Source organism: Babylonia areolata, chromosome 24 (assembly GCF_041734735.1).
Source record: "Babylonia areolata isolate BAREFJ2019XMU chromosome 24, ASM4173473v1, whole genome shotgun sequence".
NCBI lineage: Eukaryota > Metazoa > Mollusca > Gastropoda > Neogastropoda > Buccinidae > Babylonia > Babylonia areolata.
Genome location: NC_134899.1, coordinates 14,869,049 through 14,889,506, shown reverse-complemented (window position 1 = coordinate 14,889,506; position 20,458 = coordinate 14,869,049). Strand labels below are relative to the sequence as shown.

Genomic DNA, 20,458 nt, shown 5'->3' with positions numbered 1-20,458 from the left:
TTTGGAAATGATGCCGATATTTGTTTGATTTGCAAAGCATCGTGCTCTACCTTTCATGTTAGACTTACGGCCACTCCCTCTCTCTGCTTTTATTTCTTTGAGGCGATCGATGGTGTGATGGCCTTGTACCTGTTCTTTTTTATATTCTTTGACTTTTCTGAGGATTTCCGATTTTCCAAGATGTAGGCCGCTCGTTGGTGTTGCGTTACCAGGAAGTCTGTCAGCTCGCTCATTTCCGTTAACACCTGCATGTCCCGGGCAGTATGACCATGTGAGTTTTTTAATCTGAAAGTTGCGCATTGCCTTATGCCACTCTGGGCTTCCCACTCCGTTTTCAATTTTCTGTATGAGGTTCATTGAGTCTGTTAGAATCATGGCATGTTGGTTTCCGGGCGTATGGATGGACGATAGCCACTGGAGGGCATGTGTCACAGCTTCAACTTCCATCGTTAGGCTGGAGGTTGTGACTTTGTAGGCAGCATTCTCTTCCCTAACTGTTTTTCCATTTTGTTTCGCAGTGAATCCCCAACCGGATTGGTCTTTGGTGACTGAGCCATCTGTGTATATGATGATGTCCTCTTCTTTACTGTTTTCTTCTATGAGTAGCTTCACTTCCGCATCAGTTTTGCCCTCTGGCCATTCCCGACAATGTCTTCCTAGAGTGGGTGAAATGGCTGTGTTGAATAGATGGTTGAGATTTTCGGGGTTTTTCTCCCATTCTTTTGTTTCTTTCAGGTCTTGTAGTCGGCATACTAGCTGGATTGTGTCGTCTGCTTGCCCCATCCATGATCTTCCTCGTCCTAGGCGGCTGCCTTTTGGTTCTTTGACTGCGTCATGCAGTGGGTTTTGAGGGTTTTCTAATGCTTTGAAGTAGGTCTTGACCTGTTCTAACTTGTTTCTGGCCTGCACTGAAGGAAGGTCAAGCTGGTATCGCATGGTTTCTGTGGGCGTGTCTTTTGTTGTTCCAAGGATCAGCCTCATAGCTTCATTTTGAACTCTTTCTAATTTTAGGAGGTTGCTTTGAGACGGTGTTGTTAGCCCAAGTCCGTAGTCGATCACACTGAGGACGAGTGATTGGTATAGCAGGAAGAGGTGGCGTTGTTGAATACCTTTGGTTGCCATTGCTTTTAAGACTGAAAGGCCCTTTTTGCATTTGAGAACAGTATTTTCCGTATGTTTTCTGAAGGTCAGCATCCTGTCGAAGTGTATTCCTAGGTAGCGTAGGCATTCAGTTTTCTCGATCTGAATCCCATCGAGTGACACAGAAGGTGGTGATTTGCTCGCGGTTCTGTTGTTGAGGGTGCACAGTAACGTTTGGGCTTTCGCTGGATTGATGGAAGATCCCGTGTCTTTGCACCATTGAGCAATATTGTATAGTTGTTTCTGGACGGCTTTAGGAGATTGAAAAATAATTAATGGCTCAAATATCATTCCTTTTAGCTGTTACTTCCACCACCACCTAAGCCACCCCTTGCCAAGACGATGGTGGGGTTGATATGTGATGAGGTGATAGCGATGTGGCGGGTGCATCTTCGTACTGAACACAATAAATTATGGAATCTACCAGTTGCTTGTGGAAAGTGGCCGCATTTGTTGCCCTTAGTTACCGGAAGATAACCCGAAGGCCTACTGGTCGCATGACAGGTCACATGACCTTGATTGACGTCAAGTCTGCAATCATGGACGCCTGCCTGAATGAAACGCACAACTGAGGGATCGGAAACATCTTTTCTGCGGTCGGAAACAAGGTAACAATTCAGCATAGTTTTAGGAACATTCACCCAGTGAAGAGCGAAATGTGAGACGAATGTTATTTAGCTTTCCGACACACGGTTTAAAAATAATGCCACTGACAAGACTTGTGGGCTGATCCCTGGGTGAAACAAGGTGCACAAGCTGAACATCTAGTCAATCAGTCAGTGAACGTTGTCAGTTCTGGCAGCGATTCTTTCCTCGTACATAATCTGTTATTTGTACCGCTAGGTACAAGTGGTGGAAGAATGTTCTTTGAATCACCCAGTGTCACTCACACTATCATTTGATAGAACTGGAATTTTGAACGTTCGACAACGTGAGACAAGGCCATATTTATAAAGTGTACGTAATACTGACTCGTGACTGGAGTGAAATTTTATGCCATTTAGTCATCAACGAAAAACAAATAAGTTATATAGATTGATTGTATTCACATTATTTTTTTAATGCGACATGTAGTACTTGTGCATATTTGTTTTTCATGTACATTTTCTGTACCACGTAACATTGTCGTCTTTAAAAAATTTTTTTACCCTTCATCATCATCAGAGAAAAAGATTACATTTACAGCATGAAACTTGAAAGCTCACATTAGTGAATATAAATAACACAATCTGAATTATTATGGAAATTCATTAATGTCATTACTACTGAAACAAAGGTTAAAAACGCCAGTACCAGCAGGGAGACAGTAGACTGAGTAGAACCCATAATTTAGCTATAGCAAATCATGATAAAGTAATAGTAGACAAAAATACTGTCATGATTGCGCAAAGCAAAGAGGGATAGAATATATCCACACTCAGTGTGAATAAAGTCTCACTCCTTATTGGAAACCCAGGTGAGAAATACAGCCAACTGACAAAAAGTGAAAGTTTGGAAATGATCAAGTAGACCTTGTAAGTTTATCGATCTGTAGAAGAATTGGTTCCAGAATACTTTTCTGTGAATCTACATGTTTAATTTATTTTGCAGTGTGGAATAACATTCACCATCTGAATGTATTTCTGTTACTAGTTAGTAAAATTAAACAGTACATGTGATGATGAGCTTACAGACCTTTTTTTTTCATGAAAGATAACTATATGAATTATTGAACATGTGATTAGGTTTTAGTTTAGTCAAAAACTTAAAAAAAAAGAAGCAAGTGGGGGAAAGCTGACATTGCTGATGATCTTAAACATTTGAAAGTATCATGTGTAATATTGAATACCCCCTCCATGCCCCCCCCCCCCCCCCCCCCCCCTCCCCCCAAAAAAGATAGTGGCAGCAGTTTTGATTCTTTAATTACCTTGTCAAAAACTCTACCACCTTTCTATCTTTCAACATATAATTTTAAAGAAAGTAAAGGTAAAGAAAAAATACCACCTTTGTGTGTTTCAACTTATTATTTTAAAGAAAGTAAAGTTAAAGAAAAATGGAAACAAAAAGCTGAATTATAGAGGGGGTTGGTAAGGGGAGAAACGAAATGAGCAGTGTTTTATGTCTTGGGTTCAAACTCACAGTTAATAAGTTAAGTAGATGTGTGTGTGTGTGTGTGTTCATGTGTGTGAGTATATATTATATTCATGTACACATATGTGTGTATGTGGGTTTTGTGTGTCTGTGTGTGTGTGTGTGTGTGTGAGAGAGAGAGAGAGAGAGAGAGAGAGAGAGAGACTGGTAAGCGGTTCTGTGCCTGTGTATGTTTTGATCAGAATATGTATGTTATTTCTAAGCTTGTTTATCGTTTGTTTTTTTTAGTCATTTAGTTTATTTTCTGGCATGGAGGTAGATTTTATGGTTGAGTGAGTGAATACATAATTTGAGACAACTTTTATCTCTGTCTCAGTCACTCTTGTTTGTGTGTGGCTGCATGTATGTGTGTGTGCATGTGCGTGGACGTGTGTGTGTGTGTGTGTGTGTGTACAAGAGGGATTAGAAGTGATAGAATGGTAAAATTTGTGTTCTTACATTGCTTGATCTTTCTGCCTCTTTTGATACTACGTGTATTGACCTTGCTATCTTGCTAAACGGACTTAGATACTCCTTTGGCATCTCTGGCTCCACACTTTCATGGTTCCAATCCTACCTTAGAAACAGAATAGAAACAGTCATGGTAAATGGCCATCAATCTTTCCCATCATCAGTTACATATGGTGCAAGGATCTGTACTGGACCAGTGCTGTCTATTCTTTACACTCAACCACTTTTAGATGTTGTCAAAAACCATTCTGTAAATCATCATGCCTTTGCTGACAATAACCAGCTCTACAAAGAAACAACATTAGCCGATCTTGACTCTTCCATTGGGGCACTTTAACAGTGTATTTCTGACGTTAAGGCATGGATGAATCTAAACAAACTACAGCTAAATGATAGTAAAACTGAAGCTATCATTTCTTCTAGCAGACTGTCTGTAAACAACTCTTTACCTTCCTCTCTTAAAATTGGAGATTCAGATGTAGACTTTATAACTTCTTCAGTGAAATATCTGGGTGTGACGTTTGTTTCAAACCTTTCAGTGAAGAAACACATCAACAACATCTGCAAGGCTGCATACTTTCAAATTCAAAAGATTAGTTCCATCCGACATCTCCTTATTACTCAAGCAACACAAACTCTGGTGTGCTCTCTTGTCTTGTCCAGACTTGGTTATTGTAACTCACCCCTCATTGGTTGTCCTCAATACTTAATACATAAACTCCAGAAAGTTTAAAAAAAAACAAAAACAAAAAAAACAAAACAAAACAAAACAAAAAAAAAACCTCCAGAAAGTTCAAAACGCAGCCGCAAGGTTAATCTTTAGAACCAAAAAGACTGACAATATCACTCATCTTCTGCATCCTTTTCATTGGTTACCAATTTCTGCCTGCATTCGGTATAAAGTCGCGACTCTTACCTTCAACTCCATTTTGTGTGCAGCCTCTCAGTATTTGAGAGAAGTCATTCAAACCTACACACCGCCACGAAAACCCAGATCATCTTCCGATGCATAGCGGCTACTTGCTCCCCGTGTTAAAACCCAGTCCTTCGGTGATTCTTCCTTTTCTCATTCAGCTCCATCAGTATAGAACAGTTTACCTCACGATCTTCACCACTCTTCCTCATTTCAGTCTTTTAAAACCGGTCTGAAAACACATCTTTTTGAAAATGCCTAAACATAAACCTTCCATCCCTTTCCAGTGACATTCAGTTATAATCCATGCAGACTCCTCGTGTGTATGCGCGCGCGCGTGCGTGCATGTGTGCATGCATGTGTACGTGTGTGTGTGTGTGTGTGTGTATGTATGTGTGTGTGTGTGTGTGACTAAGAAATGTAATAGGTGTAGTCTTTGAATGGTTTTGTGCATCAATTTTTTTTTAAAGCTATTGCGTGCGCATGTGTATGTGTGTGTGTGTGTGTGTGTGTTTTATGTTTATTGCAAAGCGCTTTGAGCTCCTTTTCAGGGAGGAAAGCGCTCAGCAAGTATCCATTATTATAATTATTATTATTATTTCACATATAGTATGCTAGTGAAAGAAAGAGAGAGAGAGAGAGAGAGAGTGGGGCAGGGCAGAGAGGGACAGAGAATTTGTATACAGATAAATCACAGTGTTTGTAAATGAATTTAAATGGTGTTATTACAGTTCACTCTTGCACTTACGGTCAGTCACATACATATATTGATATAATGTTAGGTGGGCTAATAGTAGTTTGCTAGCAGCCTGTCAGTTGATAATGAGTCACATAACAAGATTAGCAGTGATATCAGATTCATGCTTTGGCAGTGATTTCAGATTCATTGATTATTTTTCTTACACTGACACTTTGTTGTTTCACTGCCAGTGTCAAAGGTTTTTGATCTCTGGAAGAGATCACTTCTATCATTATTGTGTGTTCATCAGTTTTACACAGAAAGAACGGGTGTAATAGTTGCATTTATGATCAGTGCATTCATTGACAAGTGCACAAACATAGACAGACACAGACTCACAAAGTAGACAGGCACTCAGGTACATGCACACACACACACACACGCACACATGCACGCATGCACAAGTGCATATGTAAATTTATATGTATGCATATATGCATATATGCAAATGAAACTGAATAGAATCACCAAATCTGTCATACATAATATGTAAAAGGAGGCAAGGTGTAAGTTAGTTTATAACAGTGTCATGACTGATAAGCTGTGACATCCGATCCATGTGACTTGGTATGAGGAGGAAGGAATGTGTGTACTGGTCTTATATGCACATGTATGTACCATGGATGTACATGCAAAATTATTAATTCATGATAAACCCACATGGAATTACAATCACACATATATACAGATCATGAAACAAGTGTATAAGTACACACATATGCAAGCCCATGCACACAGACGCGCACACACACACTCATGCACACACACACCATGAGACATGCGCATGAACCACATAATTATCAGCACATGGGTGGACGTGCACATGCACACGTGCTTAAAATACACAGGCTAGTACACATGTATCAGTGATACACAGAGCATGCATGCATTTATACACATGTACATGTACACACACACACACACACACACACACACACACACACACACACACACACACACACACACACACACACACATATATATACACACACACACACACACACACACACACACACACACACACACACACACATACGTAGGCATACACATGCACACATTCAGAGATTGGGTGTTAGAGGCAGGGAAAGAGAGAGATAGGCATGAACCACATAATTATCAGCACATGAGTGGACGTGCACATGCACACGTGCTTAAAATACACAGGCTAGTACACATGTATCAGTGATACACAGAGCATGCATGCATTTATACACATGTACATGTACACACACACACACACACACACACACACACACACACGTAGGCATACACATGCACACATTCAGAGATTGGGTGTTAGAGGCAGGGAAAGAGAGAGATAGGATTATATGTATGCTAATAAATATGACTGGAAGCACTGAATTTTGTACTGTCAGTCACACACAATGGTCATTTTATCACTCACTGACACTGGCTCATGACTGCTAGATTGCCAGTGGTACCAGTTTCATGTGACTTGGATTAGAATGAGGATGAATGAATGACCCTGACACTTCTACAGTAATGATTAAAACATGTCACATTAAAAAAAGAAAACAAGAAGAAGGGAAAAAACCACAACAAACCATTGTGTTGGTTCACTGCCAGTGTGAAAGGTTCAAAATCAAGAAGTGATTTCCACAGTAACTCATTTGTGCTCACTCATCAGCCTTACATGTGAAGAATGGATGCGCATTTGAACTGATTCATGCACATAAAGTATTGTATTCAAATTAAGATGCACACTGACAGAGAACCTTACAGTTGCACAGACACACCCACTCACACACATTCAATCTTTCTCTCTCTGTCACACACACAAACACACACACACACACACAATGTGATGTTTGTTTATATAATACATACATCTAATATCACTTAAAATGGATGAATAAAAACAATACACCCAAACATGCACTACGCATGCACACACACACACACACACACACACACACACACACACACACACACATTCATTTAATATACACAACATTGTGAGAATCATTTTGCAGCATTTGCTCTGTCATATAATGTTTTATCATTTCAGACTTGTAATGGAAATCAAGGAACAACAAACAAGGTTTGATGAATGGTGTACATTGTTTGTTTGGTCAGGTGAATCAAGAGGGAGGACGAAGACTTTTCCATGTAAAGTGTGGAAACAGTACCAACTATCCCCACACAGATGGCAGTTTTCAGCTAGTCTGTGACTTTCAGAGCTGTGCTTTCTTGATCACATACCATTGGGAAAGTTGATAACTTTCATGTAATGTCAGTTGTTGTATCATGGTCACTTTATCAAGTATTTTACACGGAGGGGAGGCTTGAAATCAGAGCACATAAATTGCATTTCATGAAATGGTTAACACATTCATGCTGGAAAACAAAAACATGATTACGTTTCCTGGCTGTCCAAATGTTAATAAAAATAATCCAGTTTATATAAGCGCCTCTCCATGTAAAACATTACAGTTGTGTTGCACAGCATAAAAACCAACAAGTGAAACATGCATTTAAACACTAAAAGTAAAATGAAAAATGTAACATTAATAACTGCACAAACATACAACCAAACACTAATGTTTGTTCAGACACATCCTAAGATTTTCATACACATCACACTAATCATATCAAACATCACAATACCTCAATAATGCACATTTCATTTGTATCACAATACGTAACATTCACACTACAATACTTAAAACCATATCATGATACTTAAGATCGGTCACATAGATCACAGTGGCGAATTGATAGACATCTTAAATCACAATACATATAAGCAGTCTCACCCAGTCCCTCCCCAAACAACACCACAACAGCATACGCAAAATATTGAAAACCACTTGAAACATTTAAAGAATCCCAAAGCTAAAAACCAGTCACATAAAATGGTAAATCATAGTGTCCTTTTACCAAAGGTCTCATGAGAGAACTGAGGAACTGTCAGCTGAGAGGAGTCAAAAGAGTTCAAGTGTCCTAGAATGATGGTAATGATGGATAAGATGTGGCAGATATGGTGGCATACTGTTGTGACAGAGACATTGGAAGTTGTGACAAGCAGTTTTGTGTTGAAGTCTAGCCTTCACAGGAAGCCAGTGAAGTGTTTTGAGCAGTGATGTTGCACTCTCATGCCTGGCCTTACAGAGCATGATTCAGGCTGCATGATTCTGAATGTGTTCGAGTTTTTTGAGTCTGTCATCAGGGAGACCAGCTGGGAGAGAGTTACAGAAGTCTTATCTAGACAGAATGAAAGAAACAACAGTTTGTTGGCAGCAGCAGTGGAGAAAAAGGAGCAAATTTTGCCTATTCTATGTGACTGATAGAACAGAGTGTGTCAAAAGTGTTTGACATGTGCATCCATGGGGAGTGTTTCATCGAAGTAGATGCCAAGGTTTTTAACAGACTAGGAGAATGGTATGTCACAGCCATAGATGGATATGGGAATAGAGGTGACCTGTATAATCTTTAGTTTTGTTCCAGTGGCAATCAACTTGGGGTTTTATCCTCATTCATCTTCAACTCGTTTTCACTCATCCACCCAGCCAAATCCTGATACAATTTTTTAAACTTTAGGCAAGATTTGGAAGGTCTGATGGGTCAGTAGAGTTGTGGAGCTGGTGTCATCTGCAAAGCAGTTGTACAAGTGGCCTGACTGATGAATGACAGAACTGAGAGGTTGTGTGTACATAGTGAATAAAACTGGGCCCAGAACTTAACTCTGTGGCACTTCATACTTCAACACTGATGGGGTGGGTTTTTCATGATCAGCAAGGACAGACTGGGACATGAACCAGTCCAGGACTGTTCCAGAGCAGTCGTGGGTTGTGCACAACCGTGTGATGAAGATGTCTTGGTTTATGGTGTCAAACGCTGCCAACAGGTCAAGCAGTGACAAAATAGACACATGACCACTGTCGGAAGCTTGAAGGAGGTCATTAACCAGATGCAGCAAACGGTTTTGGTGCTGTGGCTTACTGAGATGGCTCTAGAAGGTCTTGAAACTGTAAATGCTGTAAGTTGAAACAGCTATTTTTAGTGATTTTATCAGTAGTGCAAGAGTGATCTTGTGACAGGGTTTATCATTGAATGCATTCATCCTGTGACATGACTGATTAATTTTTATCAGCAACTGAGGCGAGGGATAAGTGGGGAGATGGGGGAGGTTGTATCTGCAGATTTGACACTTGAAATTAGCTTAACAGAATCAATGGGGAATTTAATGACAGACTATATATATATATATATATATATATATATATATATACATATATATATATATATATATATATATATATATATGCAACATATTTGTGTGTATGTTGTGAAATTTCCAATGAGTATTCAGTCATTTCTTTCATGACCTTTTTCTCTGCATCAGATAAAGAAACTACTTCCTTGTACATGCAAATGAATGATTGCGTTATGATTGACTGCCTCTGGCGTGACTTTGTCTTCTTTTTCTGTGGGCATATGTGACTTGTCTGACTTGATCTCATAACAGGTTTTCCTTATTGGCCTTTTAAAAACATTTTTATAATAGCTTTCTTACATTTGTTGTTGTCAGACTTTTTTTTGGTATGATTAATGTTATGGGGTTAATGCCTGGAGAAAACTGAAACACCTGTATTGATATGACCAGGAATCAGTTTGCTAGAGGTGCTTATGGGGCATGACTACTGGTAATAAAACTAAAAAGAACATTGCTGCTAGAGTGTTCAACTAATTCTGCAGTACTTGTTCTAAATTACCCAAAGGAAGCATTACATAGTTACTTGATTCTCCCCGGCTCATGATACTGTCTTGCTGGCATAATTGCTGCCTGGTTGGTCATGCCAGGCAAGCTTTTTCCCTCAGCGTTTGTTTTTGAGATGTACATTGTTCTTGTTGTATATGTGGATTATTCCTGGAGTGAATGTCATATGTCTTGGTTATCTGTTTTAAAGTGTATGCATGTAATGAAAAGGTTAACAAAAAGTACTACAGTATTAACAAAAACAATAACAACAGCAATAAATCTCTAGAGGAGATGCTGACGGGATAATGGCAAATGCTATATTGATTTTGGACTTCCATTATTGAAAAAACAACAATCTTTAGCATAGGTTCTTTTAGTCATAGTAGATGTTTGTGCATATAATATTTATTTTGTCTAAATAATTACCATCCAGTCATTCAGTACTACTAAGATCAATCCGAATTCTGTTGAGAGGTAGCTTTGTTACTACAGAACAGACTACACAGAACAGACTACACAGAACAGATTTGCAGTTTTTCTTATTCCAGTGTTTGTAGAAGGTTGTTGCGTTTATAAACCAGATGGAATGTATTTGCTTTTGTTTTGCAACAGCTGGTGTGTTGTTTTTTTTTTACTACTAGACTTGATTATCTGGGTTGGTGTTTTTTGTAGGAGGGAGAGATTGGATCAGAGACATAAAAAGTGTATGTCCACATTGTTTTTAACCCTTTCACTGCCAGACTTGCATTTATGCACAAGCTAGGTAGACATATATCACCGAAAAGTGACCAGATCATGGGTCTGTTATCCATGAACCTACTGCTCCTAGTGTTTGGTGGTAGGATAGGCCATATTTTCTACACATTGTAGGGGGAATCCCCATCTATTCTTAGACACTATCTTTTCGGTGTCTGTAGCATAAGGGAATCTTGCACTCTAAATTGACTGGTGATGAAAGGATTTATTCACCCACCCACCCACATTTGCATGAGTGTTTGTGCAGACATACACAGTTGCATGTACATTCATGCACACACACATACATGCATTCACACATGATGTACACTCTCTCTCTCTCTCTCTCAGTGACACACATGCACACGTTCACATTTCCGCAAAACCCCCCCACAAAAAGCATAAACCAACAAAACAAAAGAGAGAGGGGGTTGCAAAATGTACATGAAAGATGACTTGCTGTCACTTTAAAAAGGAACATGACACTTCTTTTCTTGATTAAAAAAAACAAAACACAGAATTGATATTCCTCTCTCTCTCTCTTGATTGTTGTGAGTTCCCCTTTCTTGATTGTGCAGGAACCTGAGCATCCCTAAGCCCAGAACAACCAGACAAGTCATGTCAGCCAGGAGTGAATGACACCATCTTCCAGCCATACGTCCCATCTTAAGTCCGTAGCAAGGCGTCTTGCGCTGGGTGGGCGACACCGGTGCATATCTCAGACCCACCCACATTGAGGGAAAGTCTGCCTGAGGGGTGCCCACACACACATACACACACCTACACACACACACACACACACACACACAAACATGTCGGGGAAATCCAAGCTGCTGAAAGTGGTGTTACTGGGCGACGGGGGTGTGGGGAAGTCGTCCCTGATGAACCGGTTTGTTAGCAACAAGTTTGATGCCCAGTCGTTCCATACCATTGGCGTGGAGTTCCTCAACAAAGATGTGGTGGTGGACGATGAGACATACACCATGCAGGTATGTCTTTTGGTGTTTTGTCAGTGGTAGCCTTGATGCTCTAAGCGCTTTACAAACATGTAGAAACGAAACAAGTTTTATTTCAAGAGGGTAGTGGAATAAGCAGACTGAGAGCTGCCTTTAGGTGCTTATTGTTTGTTTCCTGTGTCATTCTGTAGTTATTGAGTTAAGTGACCTGTTGATGAGACGTACTCCTTGCAGGTACTTCTGGTGTTTTGTCAATGTTAGTGGTAGCTGTTGAGTTCACTGACCTATTGCAACAGTGGCAAAACGTACATGCATATGCACACGGACACATGCTTTTGCAGTGCATACCTAGATTGATAAATAAATGCTGGGTAAAGGAAGTGATTATCATTGGACCAGATCTGTGGTGGAGTGAAAATTCTGTGCAAGCCGACATGTATAAATTTAACTGTAAGGCTAAAAAAAATTGAACACAGCAAAATCTGAACCCAATTAAGTATACATACAATTACACTGTCTCCCATCAGCTGAATATCTGAAGGAGAAGTAGCATACATATGGAGTTGGAGTGTAGTTGCTGCACCAGACTGCAGATTTCTTCATTACAGCTCGTACTGGAATGCAGAAAAATAAGAAAAGGGGGAAAAAAAAGAAAGAAAGGAGAAAAAAAAAGAAAAGAAAAGAAAAAAAAAGAACTGTAAGCTAGGCCTGTTCTTGATATTCAGTTTGTTCAAAGGGCATTAAAATGAAATCCCAGGATTATGTGTTTGTGTGACAACATTCTGGTCATAGATCAACGTTATTTATGCCTTTATGCATCGGGGGAGGGGGGGTGGGGGGGGGGAGACTTTCTTGATTGCAGTATGTGTCAAGTTGAGGGTACAGTAAAGTTTGGGTTATATAGCAGTGCTTACCCAGCAGATGCAAAGGTCTAATTTATGACCAGAGGGGTCTGCCTGCCAGTCATTTTCTGTCTGACAGATCTCTTTGTTGTCTCAAATTTCTTTCACACTTGCACATATGCATGAGTACATGCATTCAGGCATGTATAAACATCAACAGCCTTGAAACTTTGTGCCGAGGAAAGCAAGTTAGTCATTACAAAACCAAACTGCTTGACAGCTTTAGACCCAGGATCAGTGGTTCACTGTGGGGAGAATAGGGACTGAAGAGTGATAATTGGAACACTACCTACCTTCAAGTCAGGTAGCAGTGTTATGAATAGTAGGGATAGGGTTGGGTTATAATGGATAACCAGTTGATATCAGTACTCTTAGACAGGCAGCAGTGTTATGAACAGTAGCGGGGGTGGGGTGGGGAGTGTAATGTATAACCAGTTGATATCAGTACTCTAACACAGGCAGTGGTGTGATGAATAATGGCTTGTGTGTTGTTGATGGCCCAGATCTGGGACACGGCGGGCCAGGAGAGGTTCAAGTCACTACGCACCCCTTTCTACCGCGGGGCTGACTGCTGCCTGCTGACCTTCGCTGTTGACAACCTGCAGAGCTTCCGCAACCTGTCCATGTGGCGCAAGGAGTTCCTGTACTACGCAGACATCCAGGATGGAGTCACCTTTCCTTTCGTCGTCATCGGCAACAAAATAGACATGGAAGGTCGGCAGGTGATGAGTGAGGATGCCCGCTCGTGGTGCAGTGCCAGCGGCAACTTGCCGTACTTTGAGACCAGTGCCAAAGACTCGGTTAATGTGGAGCATGCCTTTCTGGCGGCTGTGCTTCGCATGAGGGAGGTGGAGGATCAGATGGAGGTGAAGCCCGCCCACGGCAACACAGTGGACTTGAGCCGGGCGGCCAAGGGCAAGTCGTCAGGGTGTTGTTGATCGCTTGTAGTGTTTCTGGTTTATTTATGTTTTTTTTTGTGTGTTTTTTTTCCTTACATTGATTTGAGTCATTTTGGAAAACACAACTTTTCAGTGTGCATGTGTGCTGGCTAGTTGAAAACGCTGGTTGCCATTGTTGTAGGTATAAGTTCAAAGTGCAAATCAAAGGTTGTTGATGTGCTGACAGTAGCTGTGCCTGTGGTGACACCAGTTTCATTCTATGACACAACAGCAATCAGTCAGTGTTAGAAGCTAAGACAAGGGAGCAGGCAAGAGTGTGGAAGATGATGAGTCCATTCCAGTCTGGCTTGGATTAGGACATCGACTGCATCACACAGTGGATGAAGCCAAAGTGGCATGCTTGCAGAATGAAGTGAATGGGGTAGGTGGTTGAACAGCATCATCCTGATGGCATCTTGACTGTTTCGCTAAGTCTGTCACCTGCCACAGGTCAGCTGGTTAAAGGTCAACTGCAACAGGTCAGCTGGCAGAGGTTGTAAGGGCACACGTCAGCAGGGCAGAGGTCACCTGGCAGAGATGAGCAGGGTCCAGGTGAAGAGGTGGAGGCATGGGTTGCAGGCCACATGGCCAGCATTTCAAACCCACTGGTTTGGGTTTGGTCCAACACTCCCGCTCAGGTCACTAGACATAGAATGTAGTAACACAAGCGAAAGATCAATCCGTTGTGCACACTGCATACAGTTGTGAAGTGTGTGACTGACTAACACAAATGAACCTTGAATGTCAGAAACACTGAGCACTATGTTCATTATCATGACAGGTAGGGGAGGGGGAAGGGGATGATGATGGGGTTGGGGGGAGGGTGGATGGGGGAAATGATTTTGTCTGTACATGTATTTGTATCGTGACATGTATGTAATAGTGTGTGTCCTAAACACTGTATTGTGCTTCGCTTAATCAAAACATGTTTTTTTGTGCAGTAAAACATGAAAATGTACTTTTCTGTCGAAGTAGTGTGATGATTTCAAGTTTGTGGTGTGATTGCAGCACTCACTCTGATGTATTCTATTGATATTACAACAGTGCTAATTTATGACCAGCTGTGATGAGTAATAGGAAGTGGCTAGAAGAGAGAGGGAGTACAATAGTGGCATACAGCAGATCAAGTGTGCTGTTTTGCTGAATACAAGGCCTTTAAACTCACTGTGAGGTGTTAGCATTGGTCCTGGGTGAATTGATGCTAGCTGCTGCCCGTCATTGGGTTTTCGGTTTAACATCTTTTGCACGCAACAGACACAGGGAGAAGAAACTACGCATACGTGTTGTATACCTATGCATGCTTGCCTACACACATGTTCATGCATACATACACAGATGGGCTTGTAACAGATTGGTGAAACCACAGAACCTTCTGTGACAAATTACTTTTTTTTTTTTTTTTTTTTTAAATCTGTGTACATGTTGTGTCTCTAGAATCCCTGTGCAAATTTGGTTGCTTATTTATTCTGCTGATGGATGTTAGTTGTCATGTTTTTCCTGCATGTTAAAGAAAACAACAAAAAACAGCTAAGAAAACAAGAAAAAAAAGAAGTGATATTCCGGTGGTTAGCATGCAGCAAGAGTTTTCCTTTCACACTGGAGGGAAAGTCAAAAACGGATAAATCGTAGTGTGTCTTGTATGTGAATGGAATTATTTTAATATTAATAAACGTCTTGTGTGTGTGTGTGTGTGTGGTGTGTTGTGCATGTTTAAGTATCACAGTGTGTGTGCATGTTTGTGTGAATGTGCATGCGCTGTGAGAACACAGTGGAACAGCAAAAACTGGAGTTTTCGCCAAGTAGTCCACCAGTCCTGCTTTAAACACACAAGTGGTGTTCAGTGTACAATGACAGTGCAGTGACAGGGTGTGTGACAAGGAGAGGACAGAGTAGATACAGTCCCAGTACCATGTGTGATCACTGTGACCATAGCTCCAGTCTCTTGGGACCAGAGGCCAGGGACCACTCCCTGCCAACAGCAGTGGTCACAACAGCCACGTGGTTATAGCATTTTTTTTTTTCGATCTGACGGTCAGGGGTTTGAATGCCAGGTAAAAAGATGTGCAGATCTGCTAGTTTCTGAAGTTCTTTGTGCGGATGCTTGTAGAAGATCTATTGTGCATGTAAAACATCCTGCAGCCCATGTCACTTTGTCAGCGAAGGTGGGGTTATGGAAACAGGAACACACCCAGTACACAGACCCCCGAATACTTTGGGTATGGCTGTCTGTATGGTGGGGGTAAAAATGGTCATGCATGAAAAAGCCCTCTGCACATACAAGTGAACGTGAGAGTTGTAGTTCACAAACATTGAAGAAGACTGCCAACAGCACTTTGAGATTTAGTCACTTGGTGGTGTTCTCCTCCATGTCACATGGGGAAGATTGAAACTGCAACACCCTTAACACCAGATGTTCCTGATATATGTAATACAGGTTGTTTGAAGTGTAGAGCATTGAGTAGATGACGGAAGAGGGATGTATGAAATTCCCCACAGCTTGCCTTTTCCTACGTAGTTATTATCCATGGGTGTTCTTTCTTAATCAATCAACCACTTCTGTAAAATAAAGACAAATGTGTTGCATGTGAAGTGAAATACTGTATCATTTGAAAGGCTCATTTCGTCCCTTGTGTTTAGTATTGTTACATTTTGTTTTAGTTGTCTTACCTTTTCTTTGTAGTGTCCTTTGCATTTGGACTGTATTTAGCATATCAGGGACCATGACCATTATGACATTACATTCTTCACAGTGTGGCATATAGTTCTTCTACAAGGTGTTTATTCATCAGGCTGTTTTATAAGGTGTATTTTACCATGCTGTGGTTGCATTTAGATGGCTGAACATTTTTAATGCTCTTTGCCCATCCACTAACAAGCAGCATCCTTTCCGCACACACACACACACACACACACAGTTTCTTCTCAGAGTTGACAGTCAGTATAAGCAGTGCTAAGATTCTCACTATATTTCAGATGTCAGCTGGGAAACTTATTAACTGCAAAAATAATGAATGAAGAACTGCAGTGAATCAGCAAGTCCAGACAATGGACTCTTGAAGGTAGACAGCCAAAACCAGGACCAGAACAAAGTAATTATTGTCATCACTTGGTAGGTGATTTCCAGCTTATGTTGAATCAGAATGTGCACTGCTGGACACCACCAGTGATTCAGCAGCAGAGCAGGGTCTCTTCTGGTGTGTGGTCTCCTGGCAACTAACAGTGATAGTTCACTGTGGATTTCCAGTGCTAAGTCTGTGGGAGATGAACCTGAGTAAGGGTGTCTTGGAATGAGCAGTGTTATATTGAAACAGTGCAGATGATAGGGAAGAAAAAATTCCAGAAGCTGAGATTCATCATCCCAGTGAGACAACTGTGGCCTGCGTCATAACAATGTGTGTTGAATGTCAGGCTTTGGTCAGTCTTCCAGCAACTTTGACGTCTTTTAAGGGGGTAGGGGACAACTGTGTTAATGATTGATGATGTAATGACAGTTACATTGACACTTTTGTGGTCAACACAGATGAAGAGTTGGCCAGATGAAGAGGTGGTGAATCCAGTCTGCTGCAGGGACATGGAACCACAGTGTGCACTGAGCTGTGTTGACCTGGCATGTTTGCACAGGTCTGTAAGCCATCGGTTGCTGTTGGGAATTGAACCAGGGACATCTAGATGACTGATGTTGCAGACACATCAAAACATCACCTAGATCGTCTCATGATTACAAAACTATCTTCCTCCCCATTCCCCTTCCCATACATGCACACATACAAACACAGCTTGCCCTTGTCCAGGTTTGAACTGTAACTGACAACTGTAAACTCTTTTGAGATTTTGCACCAGAAGCTTTGATGTTGTCATGATGAAGGTTAAGCATGGAAAAACTTGAGCTGTCTTTGTTAGTGTTGCATGTTGTCATTGGCTGAGACTTTTATCAAGCAATAAATCCACCATATAACTTGCCCCAAAACTTTGAAGACGTTTAAGAAGTCAGTGTGCCTGATTTGACTTGGACTGGCTTACATATTTGCATAATTTATAGTTATACATTACATTTTGACATTTATTAGTCTGCTGTGAGGATACGCTGCCCTGGGCAGAGGGAATGGTGGATGGGGAGCAAACAGGGGAGGAGGGGTTTGGGGGTGTAGTCTAGATTTCACACATGGAGAAATGTGTCAGATGAGTTATGCAGTGGGGCAGAATGCAGCCTTTTTACGAAACAGTGCAGTATCAAACAGTGCAATAGTCTGGCCAAGCTGCCTTTGTGGCATTCTGTCTGCTTGCTTGCTTGTCAAGTAGATCAGGTGCTCCTGGTTTAGTTGAGGATATGCATCCTGTGCCTGAGGAATATTGTACATGTTCAGATTATGTATTTGGAGTTCTACAAACCAGGATTGTATGTATTCCATCTTATTTCAAAGTTATTGCAGTTTGATGATCAACACTGACAGATTGTGTCTTAGACTTCTTTTTGTGTGTGTGTTTTTTTTCCTTTTAGTTTTCCTTTCATGCTCACTTCATGCATACTAACATGACAGTGTAATATGTGTGTGTGTGTGAGTGTGTATGTGCATTTTGACATACAGCAACAGAGAACTACATCTGCTCCTGCAGTGCCTGTTGGTGTTCCTTACCCCACCTGCAACTACATATAAATATGGTTTGGGCTTTGGGCTCCAGAGCCACACGCATGTCCTCAGATGATGGCACTGAGAGAAAACTGGTGGTGCATTTCAAAAGTTAAATGCTTCTCAAAACAAAAAGTGGTTTAAATCCAGTCTGTTCATGGAATATTACTGGAGATTCTGTTCATCATGTGGACATATCTGTTGTCCATTTTCAGTAAGAATCCTCCCTAAAATTGGTCCATTCAGTAACAGCAAAACACATACACACACACACATATATATATACCCACACACATGGAGAGATAATGTACACATACATGATAATTATTAGGTTTTTGGAACAGGCTAAGGCAGGAATGGACTGATATGATAAAAACGAGAAAAAGGAAGTTGTGTGTGTGTGTGTATAGACACACCACACCCACAGCCTTGAGCTCATTTTATAGCTGACTATGGTGAGTGGTGGAAGTTTCAAATAAAAGCTTTTTTGAATTATGTGCATGCATGAGATTTTATGTTTAACTGGTTGTACACAGAATAGTATGTGTGCTCACGATAAATTTGTTTGCTGCCTGCTTACATTCAAGTAGATTACATTTTATGTGAATGACAAAATGTGTGTGCCTAGGAGAGAAGAAAGGTTATACCATTTCTGAAGGGTCCAAATGTAGACTTAACAAAGAGTAGGGTAATGTGGGACCTGTGCAGCAAAACATTACCTGAGCATGATTTCAAAAGTTGTTCATTGTTTTCCGACTCTTCAGGTTGATCTCAGTTCTAGTCTTCTGGTATAATGAACATAAGGTCGGGATAAACTTGATTTAAGGAATTACCCTGCTGTTCGCTTTTCAACTGTTCTTTCGTGTAATGTCAACTGCTTGACTGCTGGGGAAAAAAATCAGTAGAAAAGTTGTGTTTCAAGCCAAAAATCTGTGTACAGAACAGTCCGCCAAAAGTCGACAAAATGGTTTGAAGACACACCAGTTTACATCAAGTGTGTGAATTTTCAGCCTTCCAGAATTATTTCCCTTCTTTTCATGATGTTATCAAAGATGGTCACTAGTAATATGTACTTTGACACTCAAGGGATTAATACATACATAATTTTAGCAGAAAAGACTACTATCTTGGGAAAATAAAATAGAGTATTACATCTCAGTCCATCAGACATTAGAGTTTGTCATTTCAGAAGTTCATTGGATTGATCTTAATTACATCTAAGGGTTTCATTTTGGTTTTGGTTTTGTTTGCCCCTTTTGATTACAGACATGTGCATCTGTTGTTAATAAAAGCTGAAATAATTTGTACTTCCCTCAAGTGTGAATGTACTTGCATGGTTTTTGTAAAACTAATACATTTCATTTTTGTCCCCAGATGCAATTGCTGTTCATTTTCAGTATTGACCATGGAACATAAAGCATGAATTACCTTAAATAGAAATGAAAGTAACAGCCTATTAATAATACTCCCTATTTATTTTTGTATTGTTGGTACACCGTTTTATGACTTAACCAAAAAGTTATAATGTATCCACAGAGAAGTCAGGTTTTCAGCATTATGATTTTGGGGGGAGAGGGTGTGGAAGGCAATGTGGTGTGGATGGGAAGTATCCACTATCAGTATAAAAATATTTCTGATAATCATGTTCACAGTGAACTATTCTACAAAACTGTTCTGAAAATGAAAACAGACTGGTTATATAATTTATCATTCTTGCAATATGTAAATCATGCGGTTGACAACATTAGTGAAATATGATAATATACATTATATATTGATATATATGTGTGGCTTTTATGGACTGTGCTATTGCTGTTGATTTACATGAAGATAATGTTAATTTCATTTCTGCTGTTGAAGTTTTTTAACCCGCTAGCTCAACTTAAAAAAAAAAAAAAATTATCATTTTCCCACTATGTCACAGATGATGATAGTGATTTTCTGTTTTGTGGCTTTCACCATGAGATTGATTTTCATTCTTCCTTCATCAATAAAGCTACTGGTAAACTGTGATGATTTGTTATGTTCATACAATTACTGGCCGTTGGGATTTGGACTACTGGAAAAAAGATGTTACTTGTGCGCTCTGACTCGACCAGCGCAACAGCCAAGGGTTGAAAGCCTTTAACTTTCAGTCTGAAGGTCCTGGGCTCGAGTCCTGGTCATGGTGCCTGGTGGGAAATGGGTGGAGATTTTTCCAATCT

General features: G+C 40.5%; 1 protein-coding gene across 1 annotated transcript; it reads left to right on the top strand.

The window, feature by feature from the left end:
• Nucleotides 1–1,650: 1,650 nt before the first annotated feature.
• On the top strand, nucleotides 1,651–20,267 carry LOC143299187 (ras-related protein Rab-9B-like). Its single transcript, XM_076612355.1, has 3 exons — nucleotides 1,651–1,748; nucleotides 11,409–11,819; nucleotides 13,192–20,267. Exons 2-3 carry the CDS (start codon nucleotides 11,643–11,645, stop codon nucleotides 13,624–13,626), a joined length of 612 nt encoding a protein of 203 aa, XP_076468470.1. The 5' UTR covers nucleotides 1,651–1,748; nucleotides 11,409–11,642; the 3' UTR covers nucleotides 13,627–20,267.
• Nucleotides 20,268–20,458: the final 191 nt, after the last annotated feature.